Source organism: Dermochelys coriacea, chromosome 2, assembly GCF_009764565.3.
Source record: "Dermochelys coriacea isolate rDerCor1 chromosome 2, rDerCor1.pri.v4, whole genome shotgun sequence".
NCBI lineage: Eukaryota > Metazoa > Chordata > Testudines > Dermochelyidae > Dermochelys > Dermochelys coriacea.
The window spans coordinates 80,280,798-80,303,751 of record NC_050069.1 but is presented as its reverse complement, the minus strand read 5'-3'; the positions used below and the strand labels follow the sequence as shown (position 1 = coordinate 80,303,751).

The following is a 22,954-nucleotide window of genomic DNA, read 5'->3' as shown; positions in this document are numbered from 1 at the left end:
TTGGCATAATATGTCTTGAGAGAAACTGAAGAGACATGTCAGTTGTCCTAAAAATTCCTTGTTGCACTGCTATGAAAATGGCTTCTAACACAAAATTTGCATCTAGATATAAATCTGAACTTATTCCAACTTTGAGGGTGGTTCAGATACATAATTTTAGTTCTGGAGAAAGTCCTAAGTTGTACAGTTTGATTCCAAATCCAAACTTCCCCAGAATTACTGAGATTCACATCCAGGTCTATATATAGGCTCCAATCCTGCAATTAATGGCCTGGACTGTACTGTTGCACTTGTGCACTGTCAACTGCATCTGTATATAGATATAGATGCTAACTTTAGGCTCTCATTTTTGTCAGTCTTGGCCTAAATAAATTGTATCAGACAGATTACATAATCTATTATGTAATACATACTATATTAGGTGTATTTTTTTTATATAACACAGAGAATGGACTTAAAATGTATATATATAATTATATAGACTCTCCAAGGATAATACATGGCATTTCCTTTCTATCAAGGAAGCTATTGTAAAACTTTTGTTTTTAAAATGTTGACATTGTCTTTTCTAGACATTGGATCACTCGTTTCTTGCTTCATTTGAAAAGGACACTCAAGTAGGCTGCTAGAGTGCAACACATACAAATCTTCAGAATGTACAAATACCCAAAACTGCCACAGGATAACCACAGGAAAATGTGTTCCACAACCATATATAGTATCATTACTGTAAATCTGTTCAACTTCTTTTAGTTTTCATTTTTAATCCCCTAGTGTTCTTTTTGTTCAAAACTAGTCAGGGGAGAGAGATATTTTATAGGAAGAGGTATATTAAAAGGTCATTAATCAGTTGTATAGCAACAAGCTAATCTTCAAAGTTACAAAACAGCTGTTTGGCCTCCCTTATTTTTCAGGTAAAGCCAATCTTTAATGGGTGCTGCCATAATATAAATATGTGAGTGCTGTCCAAATAAAGTAGTCCTTCCCTATTTTCCTTCTCTCAGCACTGTCCCTTACTCATTCCCTAATATGTGTAATGAAGTCTTTCTTTTAAACTAATTTTTAGCTTACAAAAATGTAAATTAAAAATCAAGGATAGTGGCAATATAGTATCCTGAAATTTTTGTTGATTACATCTTTCAAAAACATTACGACTTCTAAATGTATTTTTCTCCAAAATTAAAAAAACACACATCTATTTTCACACAGAAAACGTGCTATATTTTACCTGGCTTTGATCCTTCAGGGACTGTCCCATTCCAGACTTGGTGTAAGAACTCAGGCCTATTGTCATTCATATCAATAACATTAATGACAATGTCAATAGGATTCTCCACCTGGTTTCCATTTACATCCACTGCATGTGCTCTCAGCTGCAAAAGCCATTGGGAATTATGTGAGTTTGCAAAACATATGAACATACATGGACATTAGCACAGAGGAAAGGAAATTCTACACTAACGATTTTAGCCTGATCTATTTCAGTATCTTTTATTGCTCCCCTATCTTGATGACTTCAATTTTCAGTTTATTGAGGGAGCCTTTGTAGACTGAGTTCAATGAGCATAACACAAGTGTAACTCAGGGCAAAACTGAGCCCTTTATATTTAAGGACGGACACCAATTTCTTTGTTTTTTCTTTCTATTTTTGAAGGTCTTTTTTCTTCTGGAAATTTCTGGGGTTGAGAAAGAAAAAAAATCTGAATAGTTCACCCAGAGGGGACAGATTTCTGTGGGGTAGGTTTAAACTCCCTACAGCCTAATTTACAGACTCCAAATTACTTTTGGAATAATAATACTATCTAATGTTATATAGGCTTTTGTACTTCTTAACCCTGATTGCCAGTGGAAAGTCTCCAGGAACACCTAATGCTGCATTATTAGAAAATGTTTGTTGGTAATCCATCTGGAACTAATATTGTTTCATTTCTGTAAAGTTTGAAATGGTATTATGGAAACTGTATTGTAAGAATATTTCAAAGGAAAGGTAGGACTTGAGATAATATTCTTAATTTAAAGCCTAAAAAAGAAAGACGAATTGTGTATATCTATTTTATTTTATTTTGCTGGCACGGTATGGCAAAAATTGTTCTCACTAAACAACTGAAAATTCAAGAGTCTAAAGTTTATGCCTAAATTTTCCAAAATGATATTTGGGTGCCCTACTTGAGACACCTTAAAGAAGATGATATAGACAGTGTTATGTCGGACATAGCTACCACCTCTCACAGAGGCAGGAGTTATTAATCCAACAGGAGAGCTCTCTCCTGTCGGCTTAGAGTGTCCCCACCATAAGCATTACAGCAGCATAGCTGCATTGGTGCATCTGTGCCGCCGTAAATGTTGTAGTGTAGATGTATCCTAAATTTGAGACTGGGGAGGTAAAAGCCTGTCAATGTAGTTCAGAAGTAGTTTTGACACATAGTTATAGGAGGCGATATATATAGATATATAGATTAATATAGATTAATCTACCATGTTCTGGAAATGGTTTTAGGGGTTGTTTGAAAATTACTTAGTCGCTAATATTTAAATTGGAACTGAAAGGGAAAGAGCTAAAACAAATTGTTTTGGTTAATCCAAATTCTTGGTAAATTCCCATGAATTCGATAGATGCTGCACCCTAGCATGGTCAAACTCCATCTGTGAATAGCAACTGCTAAATCTATGTTAGAAGGAAGGATTACACTTGCTCCTCAGATGGGCCAAGAAATTGTGCACTAAAACTATCCTACTCTGGAAATTATCTCCAGGAACTGTCTCTCTTCCCTATGGTTTCAAGTGAGGGCCATTTCAGGTCAAACCTTGGTTTCCTGCTTTGCAACCAAATATTTTTTCTCTACTAGTGCTGCAGAATATTTGGTTTACTTTGCAATTTTTCTAGAGCAAAGAACATAGCTTTCATAAACAGAGAGACCTAATTTACAATTACAATTCCCTTAAAATGCTAGATTTGCCTGAAAATGAAACCTGGTAGTTTTTCTTTCCATCCATTTCTCAAATTTTAGCTGCTGAAATTCCAGTATAATTATGCCCAAGTTAGGGTGTTATATTAAAAATTAACTTCTGTCAAACAAACAATATGGTGGAATTTGTAATCAATGGTATAAATCAGAAAAATAAACTACAGCATTCTCATTTCAGCCTTCTTGAATTATCTAAATACACTAACTCACATTTGTTAAGCTGTTTCAACATGCTAGGAGTTCCCTGTATTATGTATAATAAGTAGAATAAATATTAATTCCAATCCAGTATAAACTCTTTAATTCACATCTTGTAGAAAATTGTGCCAGACGCACAAATAAAATTTGAAGTAGATGTTTATCTTTGATTTATGGTAAATTAAAATCTTACATGAAATGAAGCTATCTGCTCCCGATCTAAAGGTTTTGTCACTGACAGTTGACCTGAGATGGGATTGATGATGAAGATTCCAGTTGGAGGCTGGTCAGCTCCTGGTCCAGTAACACTGTACCTCAGTGAAAGACTTTTATCACGATCAGACCTAATCTAAGTGTCAAGAAGATGAGGTTTATGTTAGTTAAACAGAACAAGAAATTGGAACTGAGAGTGAAGAACAGTAGATTGGCATCATTTTAATATTAATAATATTAAATATATTAATATATTTAGGCTGAAATTATATTTACAAGAAAACAATGGCAGAGGCATGAACACTTATACAATGTTTGGGCTTTTCAGTATTATAATAAATCATTGTCAGAAAATCAGTCACTGAATATTTCAGAAAAATTTTCATGTAAAGTGACCCATCTTATAAATCTCTACTTTTTCCACAATAGGATGAATTATATTACTAAAAATAATTAAATACTTTTATCCTTAAATTTACTTCTTAGCTCCTAAAACAGTACACAAGATTTGTGAACATTAAAATATACTGTAAGACAGTCTCTTTCATTTACCTTTCAAGACCTGTGTTCAGCATTCTGCATTTCTTTTATAATACTTGTAATATTGCAACCATTTAGGTGCTTGTGATTGCACGGTTACTGCAGGGGAAATACTGAACTTTGAACTGAGTTCTTGGCTAACAAATAAAGTAGAAATTGATTTTATAGTATGTTCACTGGTAGCCTTTGTTACACCTTTAAGAAAGTCACTTGCAAGTGCATAGACAGGGTAGAGCCATGTTCACATCTGTTACCCCGTACACACACACACATACCCACCCATTCCCACCCTTTTGGTAAATTGACTGTGCAGGCAACACTAATGGAACACCTCCCCCCAGCCTCTTGTGCAGGAATGCTTGGTAATAGACACCTACTTGCTGTGCATTTTTGCACAGCAGGCCTTGTAACCTCAATCAGCCACGTCCCTTCCCCTTGTTCCCCTCCTCTGACATGCCTATCTCTTCCCCCGCCTCTCCCAACAAACACATACACAAACACACAAGTGGGGAGGTTCCAGTGCAGGATGCAGCAGAGCTGGCTGAGTCACGAAATGCCACCTTTTGCACCAGCCGAGGTTCCCCCTACTTCAGGGCAATTGCTGTCTGATTTAAATTCACTGTAATTCAATGTAAGAAAAACAAAGAGGGCTTGGCAGACCACAGAATTTGGCCCAATATCTTATGAATAGATATAACAATTTGAATTTGGTCCTTTAATCTTTGATAAGCATTAAGACTATCAATGACACCGGAAGTTGACTTCCAAGGAATTCTTAAATCACACTTCTGCCTTCTTGGTTTTTAATTACCTTACCCTAACTAATTCCTGAGGAAAAGGCCCTCTGGAGTTTTCTGGTAAGTTGATTGGAGGGATGACCCAGTCTCTCTTTTGTCTCTGCAGATGACTGCTGTGCTTATATTGTTGCCGTGGAAATACTATTTCTTCAATTTTCCTTTCGTCCTTAAAACAGACATTAGAATGAGAATTGGTAAAAATGTGTATATTGGAGAATGGTTTTCATACCATTGCCTGAGACACACACTTCATTCCATGTTTATGAAGCTATTTATTGGGTTCACAGTACAAAATGGAAATAAGCAATATTATTACATTTTTCCTATGAAATAGTAGCAATTCCTTCTTTTTCAGCATGCCACTTGGAGGTCAAATGGAATTATAAGCAATTTATTACCCAGTACTGCTGTGTAAACTACTTTGCACTTTCTATATTCCAGTTGAATAGTAGTTAATATTGTGCAGAATTTTAATAGGATGCCTTTATATGTATATAATCTCATTAATTGGAACTATAGTTCAGGTAATGTGAAACTGTATATTAAATTTAGATCTGGGTGTGCTAAAATATAATTTGAGTTCCAAGAGAAGTTTAATACATACTGGTAAGGAATGTCTGAAATATTTATGACCTTATTAAATCCCATAGAATTAATGCTGTAATTATTTTAAACCTATGTCATCCATGATGGATGTTGTAGATGACCCACTTTGCACAGTGGGCATTAATCTCTGCTGGTGTCAACATTGCCTTTATATTCCTCTCTACATCTACAGTTATTTCAGCCTTTTGCTCTTAATGCACATGTGCATACAGACATGTTACTCTGGTTAGGGAAAAAAGCTCAAAATACATTCTTTGGTTACTTTGGGGAAAAAAGTTATTTTGAATCAAGTAAACGTGTTGGAGGCTAAAAACTGCAGGTGGGAACTGAGGGCCAGTTTCTGCTACCCTCACTCCCTTTGAATAGTGCCTTTCAAGTGAGTAGCTCCAATCCAGTAAGGGTATGCCTACGCTGCAAAGAAAAACCTATGGTGCTGAGTCTCAGAGCCAGAGTCAACTGGCTTTTGCTTGAGGGGGTTGGACTGTGGGGCTAAAAATAGCAGTTTAGACGTTTGGGCTTGGTTTGGAGCCCCAGGTCTGAAAACCAGCGAGGGCGGAGGGTCTCGGAGCCCAGCTAATCTAACCAAAGCCTCAATGTCTACACTGCAATTTTTAGCCTCATTGCCCAAGCCCAAGTCAACTGACCTGGACTCGGATTTGGTGCAGCGGGTTTCTCTTTGCAGTGTAGACATACCCTCACATGTAAGGTACTACCTGAGTGTGACTGAGGGCACCAGAACTGGGTCCAAAGGGTTTGTCTTCACTGCAAAAATGTGATCTCTTAAATCAGGTTAGGTAACCTGGGTTAAAATAGTAGTGATGACACAGCAACTTGGCTTGTAACTCTGGTTAAGAGCTGGAATTCGACTGCAGGCTTTTTTAGAGGCTTTAACTTGAGTTGCAAACTCAAGTTAAAAGCTGAGGTGTCACTGTTATTTTACCTGAGTTTATCCAAGTTAAGGATACTACTTTCTTTGCTTAAAAGATGTCCTCTGAAAGGAACAGTTTCTTGTGTGCCTCTTTAATGTAAACCATCACATGCTTGTTTATTAAGACTTGGTCTTAAATGTCTCCAAAACCCAGAACAATTGCTTATTCTTAGAAAAATATACAGCACAACTAAATGCAATCTATTTTGAAATAGCTACTTAAGTCTTTGATCTGTAACTATAATTTTAGTGTGGCTATATCAATCTATGAAGAATATTTATTTTTTAAAAAGATGCTTTGCAAAAGGAAGTAAAAAAAGCAGGTAGTAGTATAAGGGGTGGGTGTAGCAGAAATATCACATAATATTTTACTACAGGTAGTAGTATATTAGGTTAACTGTATTGGTAATTGGTAGGTTCAATTTTGTGTTACTTTGGCTTGGCCTATATTGGTTTCCTCCAGAGTGAGACTATCTTCCCTAAAAGTAGTGCTGGAATCCTAAATAATTTCCAGTCCTCAATTTGATTATTAAGGGACAATACAAATACTCTGCGCCAGGAATGCTTTCCTGCTACTGCTGTAAATCTACACTTCTAGTCTAATCTTGATTGATGGATTCTAGCAGAGATTTGTTTATTTTGTGGTTAAATTTAACTGCTTGAATAAATACTGTAATGCTCTCCAGCAATTTAAAATAAAGAAATGACTACTTCCAATTTAAATTCAGGTACAAATCTCAAACTGTACAAACAATATGTTCAAATACAAATGATTTCTGGATCTTTAAATAGATATGGGTTTGCATGACTTTAGCAGGGCTACAAAATAATAGATTATGGAACATTATTTTTAAAGACTACAGCTTTACAATTATTTATGCACTAGTTACCCACTAGCAGGAAGTCAGATATGGAAGTGTGTGACAGATTTAGTCTAAAACCTATGTTCAGTGACATTTCCAAAGGCAAATGTTTTACCTTTTCTGAATGCTCTGCAAATGTTGACTCGATGCTCAGCTTCACCACCACTTGCCACTGTTGCTGGGTTTCCTTGTCTTGAGCATATATGATGAATTCAGTGGGGTCTGTAGAAAGCTGAAAGCTTCTTGCTGCATATACCACACCATCTTCACCTACTCTAAAATCTGCTGGCTCGCTGCTTTCAAACTGTACTTTTCTCTTTTCATCACAGCTTCTAAATCCCACTGTAAAACACAAAAAACATCGAGAATATAAGAACTGAAAGAGACAGAGCCTGCTTAAACTCAATCATCAGCTGGTGTTAGGTCAAGAACAAAAACCTGTATCTTAAAAGCCTATTCTCCTCAGTAACAATAAACTCACTGTCATTTCATCATGTTAAATGCACGCATTCTTTAGGAATTAAAAATCGTATTTTATGGATCAGCCCACATAATAGTGGCATACTTCAGAAAGGGAACACTAAGTTCTCCTTCCCAGATTGCCTGTTTTCTACTACAGGGGCCTTGAGCTCCACAACAACCACCCGCTCTCTCTCGCAAAGGGGCAGAACTGACTGGCTCCAAATACAGGTCCAGCCTCTTTGACCTTGACTGCAATTACTATCACTAATAAGTATATGTGATAGATGAACCCAAGTGGTCAAAGGCCATAGGGGATTAAAATGAAGAACACTTGGGGCTCTTCTAACCGACACAGAGGAGCTCCTGTCAAAGGGAGATTTTTCTATTCGTAACTTTTTTAAAAAAGGATAGTTTTTTCATATCTAGAGTTAGATTTCACTATGACCTCTTTAGACTTTCTGCAGAGAATGACAAAACAAGTGCACAAAAGAATATGCGTTTTGAAAATTAAAATGGTCTTTTTCCCTTTATGAACACCTAAAACTAGTGAAAAGGATTGAGTGGAGAGAAAGTAGTCAAACTGCTATCATGGACTGGAAAAAAATATGCCCCGGACATTTTTAATATGTGGCAATCATCATCACAAACTTGGTTTAGATTCAGCACCTCCAGTGCTAACAGCAGTAAAGTAGCAGCCTAGAGGTCAGTGCACAACACTGGGAGTTAGACCTACTTTCTATTCCTGTCTCTGTCACTGACATGCTGTATTACTGTGGACAGATCACATAATAGCTCCGGTCCTCAGTTTCCCCATTTGTAAAAGGGGAATTATAATATATGCTTTCCTCATAGGAATGCTAGAAGTCTTAAAGGGATGCAATTCACTTGAAATCTAGTAAATTTCAAAAAGTAGATTAAAATCGGTTACAGGTACTGGTCTTGCCTATAAGCTCCCTTTAACAATCACATTTTCCTATTTAAAAATATTTTCCTATTTACAAATGTTTTCCTCTCCTCTTTTGTAATGTGAAAGATCCACAGTGAAACAGATTTAGTGAAACCGAATATATACACAATACTGTAAAATGCACAAACTACAACAGCTTTTTTTCTCTATGGTCCTCTTTATTTCTAGTTATTGTCAGTGTTACTTGTAACAACAGCAAGTAAAAAAAATCAGATGGAAATGTGGCTTTAAAATTGATTATCTTCCTTTAATGTTTTCAGAGCATTTTGAGACCTTCAGATTGTATGAACAACAGAAGTGCAAAACATTATTATTAAAGGCTGGGCTGAAATGTAGATAGTGAAGATGAATCCTATCCTTGTGCCTCATTCCAGTTCTTGAACTTTTACACTGAAATGAATGATGCACAAACTATAAGTCTCCCAAAATCTAAAGATTGCCCTCAAGAGAAACCCTGCTAAAAGCTGCATATCGTATGCTTTTTTTTTAAATACTATAGTTATAAGAAAGGTAGGGAGAAGAGAGATTATAATTTTTGATACTTGAACTCCAAGGATTGGGACTGACGTTCAAATGACAGATAAAATTAGTTTCCTCACTAATCCTTTTGTGTTATGCTGGGTCTCCCACATCCCTTTGACCTCTGACGCAAACAAAGAGGATAACGACTGGAAAATTATATATATAAAACTTTATTTCTTTTTTCAAAAATACAGAAAATTCAATAGAAATTTTAAAATGTTAGTTTTTTGAAGTTTTTTTCCCCTTCCTAGATGTGAGCCAAGCAATAACTTATCCCTTATTCCCTCATCCATACTACTTCATTATTTGACCTAATTTACCAAGGCAAGTTCATATTCTGAATTCCAACAGGTAGCCAAAAAATACAAATAAAATAATTGGTTACAGCAACTCTGTAAAGAAAGAAATCATAGTCCTAATTAGACATACTTCTGTGTTCTGACCTTCTAACCAGAATATAATCCCACACTAGACTATATTAATTATAGAACTGTAAGAATAAAAGTACCCAGAATGGGTGGTCTTAATTATCCTGAAATCTACTATTGCAATCTCCTCAAAACAGCATTCAAATAAACTAAGCTAACAATATTCCACATTCTCCTTTAGAAAATGCCATTAAGAGCAGTTCTGAATCCTATTTACAAATAATCAGATAAGCTGTAGGGCTCTATGGAGAGTAAAACTGTGAGGATCTTCTCAATGATTTTTTAAATCACTTCAGAGAAGAAAGTGAGCAATCAGAACAGAATGGGACAGAAACTAGGGTACCCAAGAGCACATCTTCATGCTGGCTCTGCTCCCATGGAGATGCAGAACTCCCAGTAGAGAGGGAGCCCTGTAAGACACTTTGTTAAAAACAGTTAGGTTTGAAAGGGTCAGCAAGGAGTCAGAACCATGCACATGACCCATGGGTCTTTGTCAGCCTTCCGCAACTAGCTGGGGGCTCCTGCTTAACAGGGGATTCCTGTTGCAGGGGAAGAGAATAATGATATTTGTCTGTGGATCTTGGGGGCATGATCTAACTCCTGACAAGTGAGTGAGTGAGTATGTGTGTTGGGGGGGATAATACATATAAATTGTAACTTGATTTCTTTTCTTCTCTTTTTCTTTTTTAGAGGAAAGACTTAAAAGGAACACTGCAATGAGCATGATTCAAAAGAACTATTAAGATATTATTATATGAAAAAATATAATTTTAAAAGTATTATTCAGTAATTTGATGCATCCAATTTTATATACTAAAATTCATGAGAAATTGAAAGATTTCCCATCCCCCCCACTTTCTCTCATATAGATCCTAATAACTCAAAAAAAAAAATTAATCCGCTATCCACTTCATTGATATTCTTCCTCCAGGCAACTATATGTTATGAGATTCAAAAAAACCTCTGTCTTTTGTCAGCAACCTGCCTAAAATGTTTAAAATTGTCAATGCCCTGGCAGAATTATTCTCCTTCTGCAAAGAGCACACATTAACAAATTACAGAGAAGTATATCCGATGAAGTGAGCTGTAGCTCACGAAAGCTTATGCTCTAATAAATTTGTTAGTCTCTAAGGTGCCACAAGTACTCCTTTTCTTTTTGTTCATAATTAAATTACCTTGACAGAGTACAGGTTGAGTAGTAGCTACCTTTTCCCCAACTGCATGGCTATTAATCTCGTAAATTTGATTCAGTTTAGTTTGCTTCATTTTTCAGTGCTTAACTGGTATCAACAAAGATGGAATTCTAATTATTTGCTTTCAATGCTAATTAGTAGTGAGATTTTGTAGAAGTAGTAAGGAAACATTTTTCATTGAGAATACACATTACTGATACTAATCACATTCCAAACACCTTGAAAGGGATGCAGATTTCCAAAACAATGTTACTGTCAAAAAAAAATTATAATGGATATTTTTCACTTTAAAAAGATTTATCAGCTATATTTTTTGCAGCATATTGTTGTTTCTGTGCCAACAAAAATGACAGATATTTACATAGTCTTTTATTGTTCTTTATTAGTGGTATCTACATAAATAATCAAATATAAATCTCTGCAAGTTAAAGGAAGCAGACTAATTATGAAAGGCTGAAATTTAGATTTCAAAAAGCCTACCAACACTCACACATACTTAACTTTAATTATGTGAATATTCCCATTGAAGTGAATGGGACTACTTAAAGTTACTCCTGTGCGTAAGTATTTGCAGGATATGAGCTTTAATCCAGAAGCAAAATTTACATTTATGTTATTGTTATTTGTATTGTTATTGTTGTGCTGTTAAATATGGAGTATTGTAAAAGGTAATCCATTTGACAGTTTTGAATTTATAGAGTAAATAAAATTTATTAATTGGAGATCGCTTTTTATTATATGCCAACCAAAACAAATACATATTTGTTGCCTAAAAGGGAAAAAAATTAATCTCTGCAACCACAAAAAGATAAGTTAAACTCCTGCATCTCTGTGGTTTTAAATAAACTCTCAAATTAAATTTTCTTGTATGCAATTAACAAAAACATATGTCTTAATGTGTAGTGTACAAAACCTGAAGTACTACAAAATATGCAATTTCATTTAGAGTACACTAGAGAACTAAACTTTCACACACTAATGAAATGAATGATTCATAATATCTGTAAAATACATCTCTACTCTCATGTACTTTACCAGTAAGTTTCAATTAAGTAGCGTCATTTCTCATACAATTAAAATATACTTTCAGTTTCTCCATTAACAAGTTGGTTTGCAATTTGACAGCCTGCTCCTATGATCCTCTCTCAGGCAAAACTCCCACTGAAATCAAGGGGAGTTTTAACTAAGGACTCAGAAAAAAGTGTAAGGAAAGGGCTATCTTCATATAATCAGTAAAGATACTTTCAAACAAAATATGTATATGCAACTTCATTTATTTGTGCTAATCCCAAGACAGTCAGGGGTAGTTTGCCATTTGGATTTTTCAGCTTTAAAATGCGAGTCCATGCTTGGAGGTTAAAGGCAGAAATATGGTTCAACATTGGTTGTATTTTATAGAAACAATGTTACTTATCTTAGCCTAATGTTGTCCTCAGAGCTAATGTCCACTTAGTGGATATTTTGGAGATTATACTGTAATTTCCAAGTGCTATTAAACACATATTTCCAAAAAATAGCAAACAAAATATGTCATAAAATGGAAAATCCAGATATATTTATCCCTGCAGGATAACGTCTCAGTGAATCAAACAAATAGCAACAAAAGTAACCATGATACAATTACACATCAATTACCCAGTCTGCATACTTCTAGTCATGTTTCTTTACTTCTGACAGTACAAGAAAGCATTTAGGGATGCTCTACCTTGATTTCTGACAGTCTAAAGATTTTTAACATCTGAACACTGTACTGTTTCATAGATAGGGAAACTGGAAAAAAATATTTTTACAAAATAAAATATACTGCTTTATAACATTGTATTTTGTTCAGACTGGTTATCCCCTTCTTTATAAGAGGATCAGTTACTCCCAATTTAAACATCTGAACAGAACCACTCATATTTCAACTTGTGGTACCCCAGATTGACACAAGAAATGCTCATGAGACATCTTTCAATACAAATATAGGTAATCTTCAAGTAATATACAAATTTAGATTTTTTTATAGTATCAGAACTGTAGGATTATTGTAGCTGTGAAGAAGTATATTGTAGCCTGCCTTATGCATCATCTGATTTCAGAATCTTTATTACTGATGATGTACATAGAAGAAAAAACAAGTTTGGTTTCTGGGCAACAGGATGTAACTGCAGTAATTGCAATTAAAAATATCTTTGTCTTCACTTGCAAGACAAGCAAATTTTATAGGAAAATCATTAATTGGCGAATAAATATCAAATATTAGGTCATTTTTACATAGTCACTTTTCTGATTATAACCATGCTTAAATGTTATACTTAAAATTTTCATTGTATCTTTTACAGATGCTTCAATATTAGTATTCTTTTTAACATGTTATTTAATTCTTTTTTGTAGCACCTTTTGGGTCTGTCCTTACACACACGCACCACATTTTATAATTATTCCATTCTCTACCAAAAATATTTTTTTTAAAGTCTAGTTACTTTTGGGTGCTTCTGTTATTTGGGTGCCTAACTTGAGACACCTTAGTGGACTTTCAGAGAGAAGTTCCTTAGTGCTTTCAGAAAAACAGGCATACGAACACACTAGTTCCTTTTAAATATCTTGGTCTACATTCTTAGGGTATCTCTACACAGAAAACTAAGAAAAATCTGTGCCAAGTCATGGGGCTCATGGGGCTTGGGCTGTTCCATTGCTATGTAGACTTCCAGGCTCAGGCTGGAGCCTGAGATCTGGGACCCTCCCACCGCATATGTGCTACCCCAAGCCCAGAGCTCTATACAGCAATGAAACAGCCCCACAGCCTGAGTCTGCGATCCCAATTTGGTTAGCACCGGGCAGCCGTGGGTATCCAGCTGCTGTGTAGACATACTCTATGTGTTACATTCTGACATCCTTACTCATGTTGAGTAGTACCTAACTTCAATAAGTCTTATGCAGTACATATGATACAATGGGAGTTCAGATGCTTATTAAGGGCCATATATAGCTCTTTGATTGCAAATCCTCTCCTCTCACAAAATGCTCTGCAAATTTGTGCAAACTCAGAGCAAGATTGTGAAAGTGTTACTCACAATGATGTGATCATTAATCACACAAGCAATACAATTGAAATCAGTGGGACTATTCGTCTGAGTTATTGCAGTGTTAAGGGTTCCACAATCTGATCTTTAGTAGCTCAGCTTTCCACATCTCCGTGTTGTAAGGCTCCCTTACTCAGTTCACTAATCCTTTAGTTAAAAAAAAAAAAAAAAGCCTAACTAAAGGGGAAAAAATAATATTTGCAGAGTTGAGACCTAAGTCACAGGGTTAGTTTATCTCATCAGTTGAAAACAGTGCTAATATAATGGTTTAAAAACAAGTTTTGGTATGCATCAGTTTTAACCTATTGCTAGAATACAAGTGTTACTCTGTGAAATTTATGCACTTTTTACACTGTGAATGACTTATTAGGACAATATCCTGGAAAAAATACTTTGTGCCAGTTTCTGCTATTTTTTTTGCCATTCAGTACAAGAGCTAATTTGTTTCCAAGTAGCAACAACATTATATGCAACATCATCATCAATCAAACAGAGTATACTAAGCACTGTTGTGCCAGCCAGAGTGCCCACGGTTGATGGCATCACACCAGGTGTTGTGGCATTTACGTTGTCCTAAAATATTATACGTTCAAGACAATCTGGGTGTTTATGTCAGAGACACAGAGAGAGAGAGAGAGACAGAAGTTTCACCTTTTATTTTTCTTATTCTCTGTGCAGTTTCATAGTTTTTAATTTTAAAAAGTATACTTTCAGCTGTACTGAATATTTTTGTTGCAAAATGTAAATGAGAAATATTGAACCTAAAGCATGCCTTACAGTCACTTTTTAAAAGCAAATTTTCACATTCAATGCTACTTGGTTTCTTCTTAAGCTAGCTAAATTAATATATTTTTAAAGTTACCTGTGAACGAGAATACTATCACAAGACTGTTCAATCCTTCAATTCACAGTGAAAGACTTGCACAGTTCTTTAATAAAACATGTCACCTACTTTCCATTTCCCATAATCCTCTTTGCTTGCTGAACAAAGTCATAATAGGCATGCCAGAATGAAAATAGGGATAAAGTTCTTTCTGTTTGATAGAAGTGCCTATGCAGCTTTTCAAAACAGGAATACTGGCCGTCAGCAAAACACAAGATTTGGTATCTCAAACAGAGCCCAAATTACATCTGATTCACTGATCCTTTTCAATTCTTTTCCATACCACTCACTAACACAAAGTCTTTCTGAGCTCTGACATCCCTTTTGTCTTTATTTCAGAAAAAATAAAATACAAGAGAAGAGAGTAAACATCTTGGGGTGATGAGGGAAAATGTTTATATTTAGACCACTACTTAAGTTTTAAAATATATACATATTAAGAGATTGCAGTCCTCCTTCACTTTACATTATTTAACACACTGTTGGTAAATATAAGGATATGCATCACTGCAGAGCTCTACTGGAACTTTTTCAAACTGGTGCCAGTTGGAAGAAAACTCAGTAATAAGTATCATTTCTGTACTCTGGAGTGTGCAATACATCTGCAATACTTTTTCAAGTATACAATTCTAGATAGTAATAAAAAGCAGAATTAAACACTAATCTCATGTGCCCACAATATATCAACTCACTACAACTGCTAAAATCCAATTTGGTAATTAAAGAATATCTGTTGAACAGTTGGACCAGGAGACTGAAGGGAAAGTGTAGACTTACACATAGCCAGCAGAAAATAGACCAGCTTCACAGTTTAGGCTCTAAGCAGGGACATTTCTTTGTCTTCAATATATTTTAAAATAATAGCTTCTTTTCTAAGGCAATTTTTTGTGGTTTAAGAAACTGAGATGCTACTACTTGTCAGCACACTGTAGAATTTAGAAGGCTGTTTAAATATTACATTGTAAAAGGAAAACAACCAATGTTTTCTATTTGTTTTAAGTCATTCCTAGAAAATGCAAGAGACAGCTCTTCCCCCACCTTAAATGCAAAAGCCCAGGGTGCAGAAGAGAGTAAGTGTCTGTGTCCCCTTTGCTATTTTCTCCCCGTCCCAGTTGCTGCACTGTACTTTCCACCATCTCTATATATTCAGGCTCCAAGTTCTATTTTATTTTTTGCTCTTCCCTGTCTCCTATTTTCTCCTTCTGCCTGAGTTTTCTGTTTTCATATTTTTTATGATTTTGTCTATCACTTAGCCTCTCTTTGCCCCACCTTTCAATCTACAAAATCTCCAATATCCACTCTAAATGGAGGTGCTGTGGCTCTCCTGCCACTAGGCTTGCAAACTTCAATCATGCCCAGTCAGAGTGAGTCCATCACTTCATGTGCTCTGACTCTAAGTATGGGGTAGGGATGGCTGAGAAGTGGGGCGTTGTAGGCTTAGCAGTATGAGAACAGGCCTGATGTGTTGATCCTTGGTTGCTACTCGTGCTTTCAGTCAACCTACTGTTCACACGTGGATGAGACAAAGTTGTTTGGAGGATGAATTTAGGTTTGATAGGAACTGTGGAACATTTTGGGAAAGGGGGGAGCCAACACAGGCAAATAAAATTAAAGGTCAGAGAGGAATTTTTAAACTAAGAGCTAGGGGAAAGCCAACAGGTACAGAGGAACACATGATTTGGACAGACACATCCCTTGGGGAGGATTTATTAAAGGGGATACTTTGTATCATAGTAGAGAGGAGAGGAGAGAAATTGATAAAGCATAGATAAGAACTGAAGAGAAACAGTCAAATGAAAGAAGTCCCATTCAATTACATCATATGAAAGCAGACAACTAAATATTGACAAATTTGATAAGTGACTGTATAAAAATACAAGCAGTTTAAATAAATACTAAGATGGGTGAACCTGAGTGCCTAGTATTAAATGGGGATATTGATATAACAGGCAGTGGAACGATGATAATCCATGGGACATGGCAATATCACGGTACAAAATATATAGGAATGACAGAGTAGATCACACTGGTGGGGGCGTGGCACTATCTGCAAGAGAAAGCATGGAGCCAAATATAGTAAAAATCTTAAATGACACAAACTATAAGAATATAGCAGTAGGAATATACTACTGACCACCTGATCAGGATGATGGTAGTGATTGTGAAATGCTCAGGGAGATTAGAGAGGCTACAAAAACAGAAAACCAAGTCACAATGGGGGATTTCAACTCTCATGACATTGATTGGGAACATGTCACCAAAGGATGGGATGTAGAGATAAAATTTCTAGACACTGCTTTAGCTAGTCTTGGAACCCACAAGGGGAGAGGCAATTCTTGATTTAGTACTTAGATATGGTCTAAGAGGTGAATATAACTGAACTGCTCAGTAATAGCAACAATAATGTAATTAAATTTAACATCCTTGTAAGGGGGAAAATACTAAAGAAACCCACCACAGAAGCATTTAACTTGAAATAGGGGAACTACACAAAAATGATTAGGCTCGTTGAATGGAAATTAAAAGAAACAATCACAAGAATGAAATGACTGCAAGCTCAATGTAAACTTTTTAAAAACATCATAATAGAGGCTCTAACTATACATATTACCCTCCTCCTCCCAATAAAAATAATAAACAGTCGGGACAAAAAAAAATGCCACCGTGGCTAAACAATAGAGTCAAGTTGGAACTTAGAGACAAAATATATTCTTTAAAAATTGGAAATCAAATCCTACGGATGAAAATAAAAAGGAGCATAAACTCAGACAAATCAAATGAAAAAGTATAATGGGGCAGGCCTGTGTCAAATCTGAAAAACTGTCCCAGATTGAAGTGTCAATAGAGAAGGTTTGGGAACAAAATGATAAATTAAACAGTAATAAGTCACCAGGACCACATAGTATGTACTCATGAGTTCTGAAGGAACTCAAATATGAAACTGCAAACTACTAAATGTGGTATGTAACCTATTGCTTAAATCATGCTCAGACCAAATGACTAGAGGATAGTTAATGTAATGCTGACTTGTTAAAAGACTCCAGAGGTGATGCTGGCAATTACAGGCCAGCAAGCCTAACGTCAGTACCAGGCAGTTGAAACTACACTAAAGAATAGAATTATCATATATATATATGAACACGATATTCTGGGGAAGAGTCAACATGCCTTGTGTAAAGAGAAATCATGCCTCACCAATCTATCAGAATTCTTTGAGGGGGTCAACAAACAGATAGACATGGGTGATCCAGTAGATATAGTGTACTTGGCTTTCAGAAAGCCTTTGACAAGGACCCTCTTGGGTATTAAGTCTCTTAAGCAAAATACAGAATCATAGATTCCCAGAATATCATGGTTGGAAGGGACCGCAGGAGGTCATCTAGTCCAACCCCCTGCTCAAAGCAGGACCAATTCCCAACTAAATCATCCCAGCCAGGGCTTTGTCAAGCCTGACCTTAAAAACTTCAAAGGAAGGAGATTCCACCACCAAAGTAAGCAGTCATGGTGTAAGAAGGAAGGTCCTCTCATGGATCAGTAACTAGTTAAAAGATAGGAAATGAAGGGAAGGAATAAATGGCCAGTTTTCACAGTGGAGAGAGGTAAAAGGGATCTGTACTAGGACCAGTGCTGTTTAACATATTCACACATGATCTGTATTAAAGAGTAAACAGTGAGGTGGGGCAAAACCTGCAGATGATACAAAATTATTCACAGTAGTTAAAGTTCAAAGCAGGCTGCAAAGAGTAACAAAGATCTCACAAAACTGGGTGACTGGCTAACAAAATGGCAGATGAATTCAATGTTGATAAATTCAAAGTAATGCTCACTGGAAAACATAATCCCAGCAATAGATACAAAATGATGGGTTCTAACTTAGCTGTTACCATTCAAGAAAGAGATCTTGGCTCATCATGAACAGTTCCCTGAAAAATCTGCTCTAGGTGCAGCAGCCATAGTCAAAAAAGCTAACAGAACGTTAGGAAGCATTAGGCAAGAGATAGATAAGATAGAAAGTCTAATGCCATTATATAAATCCATGCTACACTCACACCTGGAATACTGCCAGCTATTCTGGTCACCCCATCTCATAAAAGATATATTAGAATTGGAAAATGTCCAGAGAAGGGCAACAAAAATTATCAGGGGCATGGAACAGCTTCTATATGAGGAGAAGTTAAAAAGATAGACTGTCCAGCTTGGAAAAGAGATGACTAAGACGGGATACGATAGAGGTCTATAAAAATCATGAATGGTGTGGAGAAAGTGAATGAGGTGGTGTTATTTACCCCCTTCACATAACACAAGATCCAGGGGCCATCCAATGAAATTAACAGGCAGCAAGTTTAAAACAAACATAATAGGCAGCAAGTTTACAACAAACAAAAGGAAGTACTTTACAGAACACACAGTGAACCTGTGGAACTCATTGCCAATGGATATTGTGAAGGCCAAATGTGTAAGTGGGTTCAAAAAATGAACTAGATAAATTCATGGAGGACAGATCCTTCAATGGCTATTACCCAAGATGGCCAGGGACACAATCCCATGCTTTCGGTGTCCCTGACTGCCAGAAGCTGGGACTGGATGACAGACACTTGATAACTGCCCTGTTCTGGTCACTCCCTCTGAAGCATCTGGCACTGTCCAATGTCAGAAGATAAGATACTGAGCTAGATGGACCATTGGTCTGACATGGTATGACCATTCTTATGTTCTTATGGTTCTTATGTTAATCTCACCAGCACAGCTGGCTGGCAGCTCTCACAGATGGCGAGTCTGCAGGGGTTTAAAAAAAAAACAGAAAAAAAGAGTTGCTGTATAAAACTGACATAGGTGCTGAGACAGGCACTGAAATATGGACATTCTCTCTATAGTTTATGGACTACTTGACAATTAGGCTATGTCTATACTATGGACCTTAAAGCGGCACAGCTGTACCACTGCAGCTGCGTCACTGTAAGGTCTCCTGTGTAGCCGCTCTATGCTGGCAGGAGAGAACTCTCTTACCAGCATAATTAAACCACCCACAATGCGCCGTGGTAGCTGTTTTTGGCGGGAGACGCTTTCCACACCAGTACTTTTGTTGGTGAAACTTATGTTGGTCAGGGGTGTGTTTTTTCACACCCCTGATCGACAAAAGTTCTAGTGTAGACAAAGTCTTAATCATTATCATCATACTTAGCTCTTATAGAGAAGTTTTCCATTCATAGATCTGAAAACAATTCACAAAGGAAGGTAGGTATCAGCATCTTCATTATACCAGTAGGGATAGAGAAATGATTTGCCCAAAATGAAACTGACTATGTGAGTCTTACACCACTTTCTAGCCAACATTACTGCAATAAATAAAACAAGTCCTACAACACAAGGCTGTATGAGCATTAAAATGTACATTTTAATTAAAGGCTGAAATCTTGGAGACTGCACTAAAATGTGCATGTCTCCAAAATGTCAGCCTTTAATTCATTACTTTGTAAGGGATTTTATATTTATAACCACAGTACCTCCCCAACAGCCCAGCATGCAGAAGACATTTAGTTTTGCCAGTTGCTCTCTGAGCCTGTATCCTTATATATCTGAGTTGCTCCCTCAGCTGGCTGCTATGGGAGCGGTAAGGGAAGGCAGACATCTTTTCAGCTGTTGCCTGTTTCTTTAACCTTCGAAAGAGGTGCATATTTGTGATGGAGGAATGCAATGAACCAGAGCTCATGCTGCTCTCTCCACCTGATTTGTGCCTCTCTGTCGGCTGTCCTATGCCCAACCTCGCCTAGTCTGGCATAATCAAAAAAGACCTGCCTCTAGGATTCAAACAACCATGGTCAAAATTTTAGAAACAGTAAATATTTATGACAATGCAGTGGCCTCTATTAATCTTTAATACAGAGCAACAGTGTTATGTAATATGTTCTGGTGATGCTTTTAATTTCCAGAAGATGTCTTGTTTTTAAATAGCAAACTAGTTCTTTAGAGAGTCTAGTGAAACTCCTGGAAAGTTTAATTAATGAGAAACACTGACACAGCTGTCTCATACGTAAGTATTAAATATAATGTACTTGGTATTATGCATCATTGTTTCCAGTCAAACTGTGAGTACGATGGAACTTAAGGAAAATAGAAATCTAGATCCAGAGATTCAATTTTAGTCTATATTTTACAAATGTGCACTCTCTTACTACCTCAGGAAAAAATCCTTAATTGTACAAAAATATCTACTTGTTTTAACTTGGTGATTTTATATTCAGAAGGCAAGGAATTTGTAGTTACTGCAGAAGAAAAGCAGCGACAGCCTAGCCATATTTACACTGATGTATTAGAGAGACAGAGTAATAAAACTCATAAATAATAAGGTTTATATTATCAATGGATCATGTCCAGTCTACCTCTGGCAGAAAACTAGTTGTAGTGGCTGCTTAATGTTACCTAGACTATCCTCAGGATTTTTTTTTTTAATAAACACTTGCACACTGATATGTACCCTTAAAAACCATCCAGTAAATTGGTAAGCTAGTGCAGTACATTTCACATACAAAACTGCCCTAGAAGAGTTGTGAAATTTCAAACAAATTGTTCCTCTGGTATTTCATAGTACCGTTAAAATAAACTAAAGGTAAGAGAACTAGCAGTACTTAGACTGACAGTGAATTGCTTGTATTTGAGGAGTATCAATTATGTTTTCATAGTCATTTGAATGCATTTTTTATATATTTTACACATATATATGAATGAAAACATAGCTATAGCAATTTATAATAGTACACTGAAGGAGAGCATGTCTGCAACATAGTGATTAAAGAAAACAAAAACATATAAAGATACCAAAAGCATTGACAAGGTAACACATGTTTCTCATGCTGGAAGGAATTTCTGTTAGTATCTAGATTTTTCACCATTCTGATGGCTCAGTGCACCTGCTTGTATACATTCTTGCCCCCTACATAGGTTAAATAGCCTCAACTAGTTTCATTATTCTTAGAAATAAACAAAGAAGGGTTAATATTAGGCCTCACATTCATTACAAATGAATAAAATTAATTGGAGGAATTCTTTGACATCACAAACCATGAAAACTCATCTATGTTTTATAAACTACAGCAGAATCACATGGATGAATACAGCCTTATGTTAATTTTAGAGTTAGGCAATACTGAGTATGTGCTTTTTAATTTTGACCTTAGTTCTTTTGAACTAAAACATTAAGAAAAAGTATAAGCACTAGAAGGAAATCTACTGCCTAGCACTCTGTAGTGTCATTCACTCTATGAATACCATGGATGACTGATTATCTATGAAAGAAAGGGTATCACATCCTCATTGACATCAAGGGCAACCCTCCCACTTCTAGCTGGCCCAGTAAGCAGGAAAAAAGAGGAAGAAAAAATTGGGTCTCTGGTGTGTCAGCACAAACAGATACCACTAGACTACTAGATCAGCTTTGTTACTCATGTTAATGAAAGTTCTTTGAAGGTCATATTTTTGACAGAGTCTCATGTTAGTGTCACTTTTGCCTCAGACTCAGGTTTTTTTTTACAAAATACGTAAAATTACTGAATTCTTTTACATAAGGCTCGCCTGACAGTAAAGCAGACAGAAATACTGATTGTAGAAAGCCACTATAACTTTCCTTTCATTGCCATGCCTAACTACACCATAAAGTTCAAGCCCTTGAAAATGTAAAGAGCAGATAATTCTGCTTTTGTATGAGAAAAGTCAAATTATAAGTAATAATTATTTTCTTTCAAAGACCATGACCCTCCCTCATATACTCAGTCTAGGAGACTACAAAATTGCAAGGCTCAAAAACAACCCATTTCAATTAGTGTAAACCACAAAATAGGAACAAAAAAGTGTAATGCTAATAAAATAACTGAGAGAATTGTTTTCTTGTTGAAATGCAGATAAGTGCAACAGCTATACAACATGAATACATATGATAATACAGGATGGGAGAAAGATCCTTGGATCTGAAATGCAGACAAATGAAAGGGGTTGCAAATTTTACAGCATTCATCTAAGAAGCATCTCATATTATTATACAGTCAACACAAATTAAAACATACTTTAAGAGCCAGTACCAAGACAACACTGTGCAAATGTATGCAATATATTCCAGGTAACATCTCATTAGGGAACAGACGGCCATAGACCTGGCTGAATATGCTTTAAGTTAACCATCATGATTCCTTCCAGTCCCTGAAGAACAAAAAAGGAAATGAACAGACCTTTTGATATATTTGAAGATGTGCTTCCTGTGACAAATGAAGCAAATTTTTATCTGGACTTTCCAGTTGGTCTTGCTAAGTGCAAAATACAAGGTTTCAGAGTA

General features: G+C 36.1%; 1 protein-coding gene across 2 annotated transcripts in view; it reads right to left on the bottom strand.

Annotated features, from left to right (window-relative positions):
- CDH2 (cadherin 2) overlaps positions 1–22,954 on the bottom strand; it is a 181,416-nt gene that overhangs the window by 49,643 nt on the left and 108,819 nt on the right. For both annotated transcript variants that reach the window (XM_038392296.2, XM_043507938.1), the window contains exons 3-6: positions 7,227–7,453; positions 4,734–4,880; positions 3,358–3,513; positions 1,229–1,373 (exon numbers count right to left, since the gene is read on the bottom strand). In XM_038392296.2, coding sequence (XP_038248224.1) covers positions 1,229–1,373; positions 3,358–3,513; positions 4,734–4,880; positions 7,227–7,453 — 675 coding nt within the window. The remainder of the gene's footprint in view (positions 1–1,228; positions 1,374–3,357; positions 3,514–4,733; positions 4,881–7,226; positions 7,454–22,954) is intronic.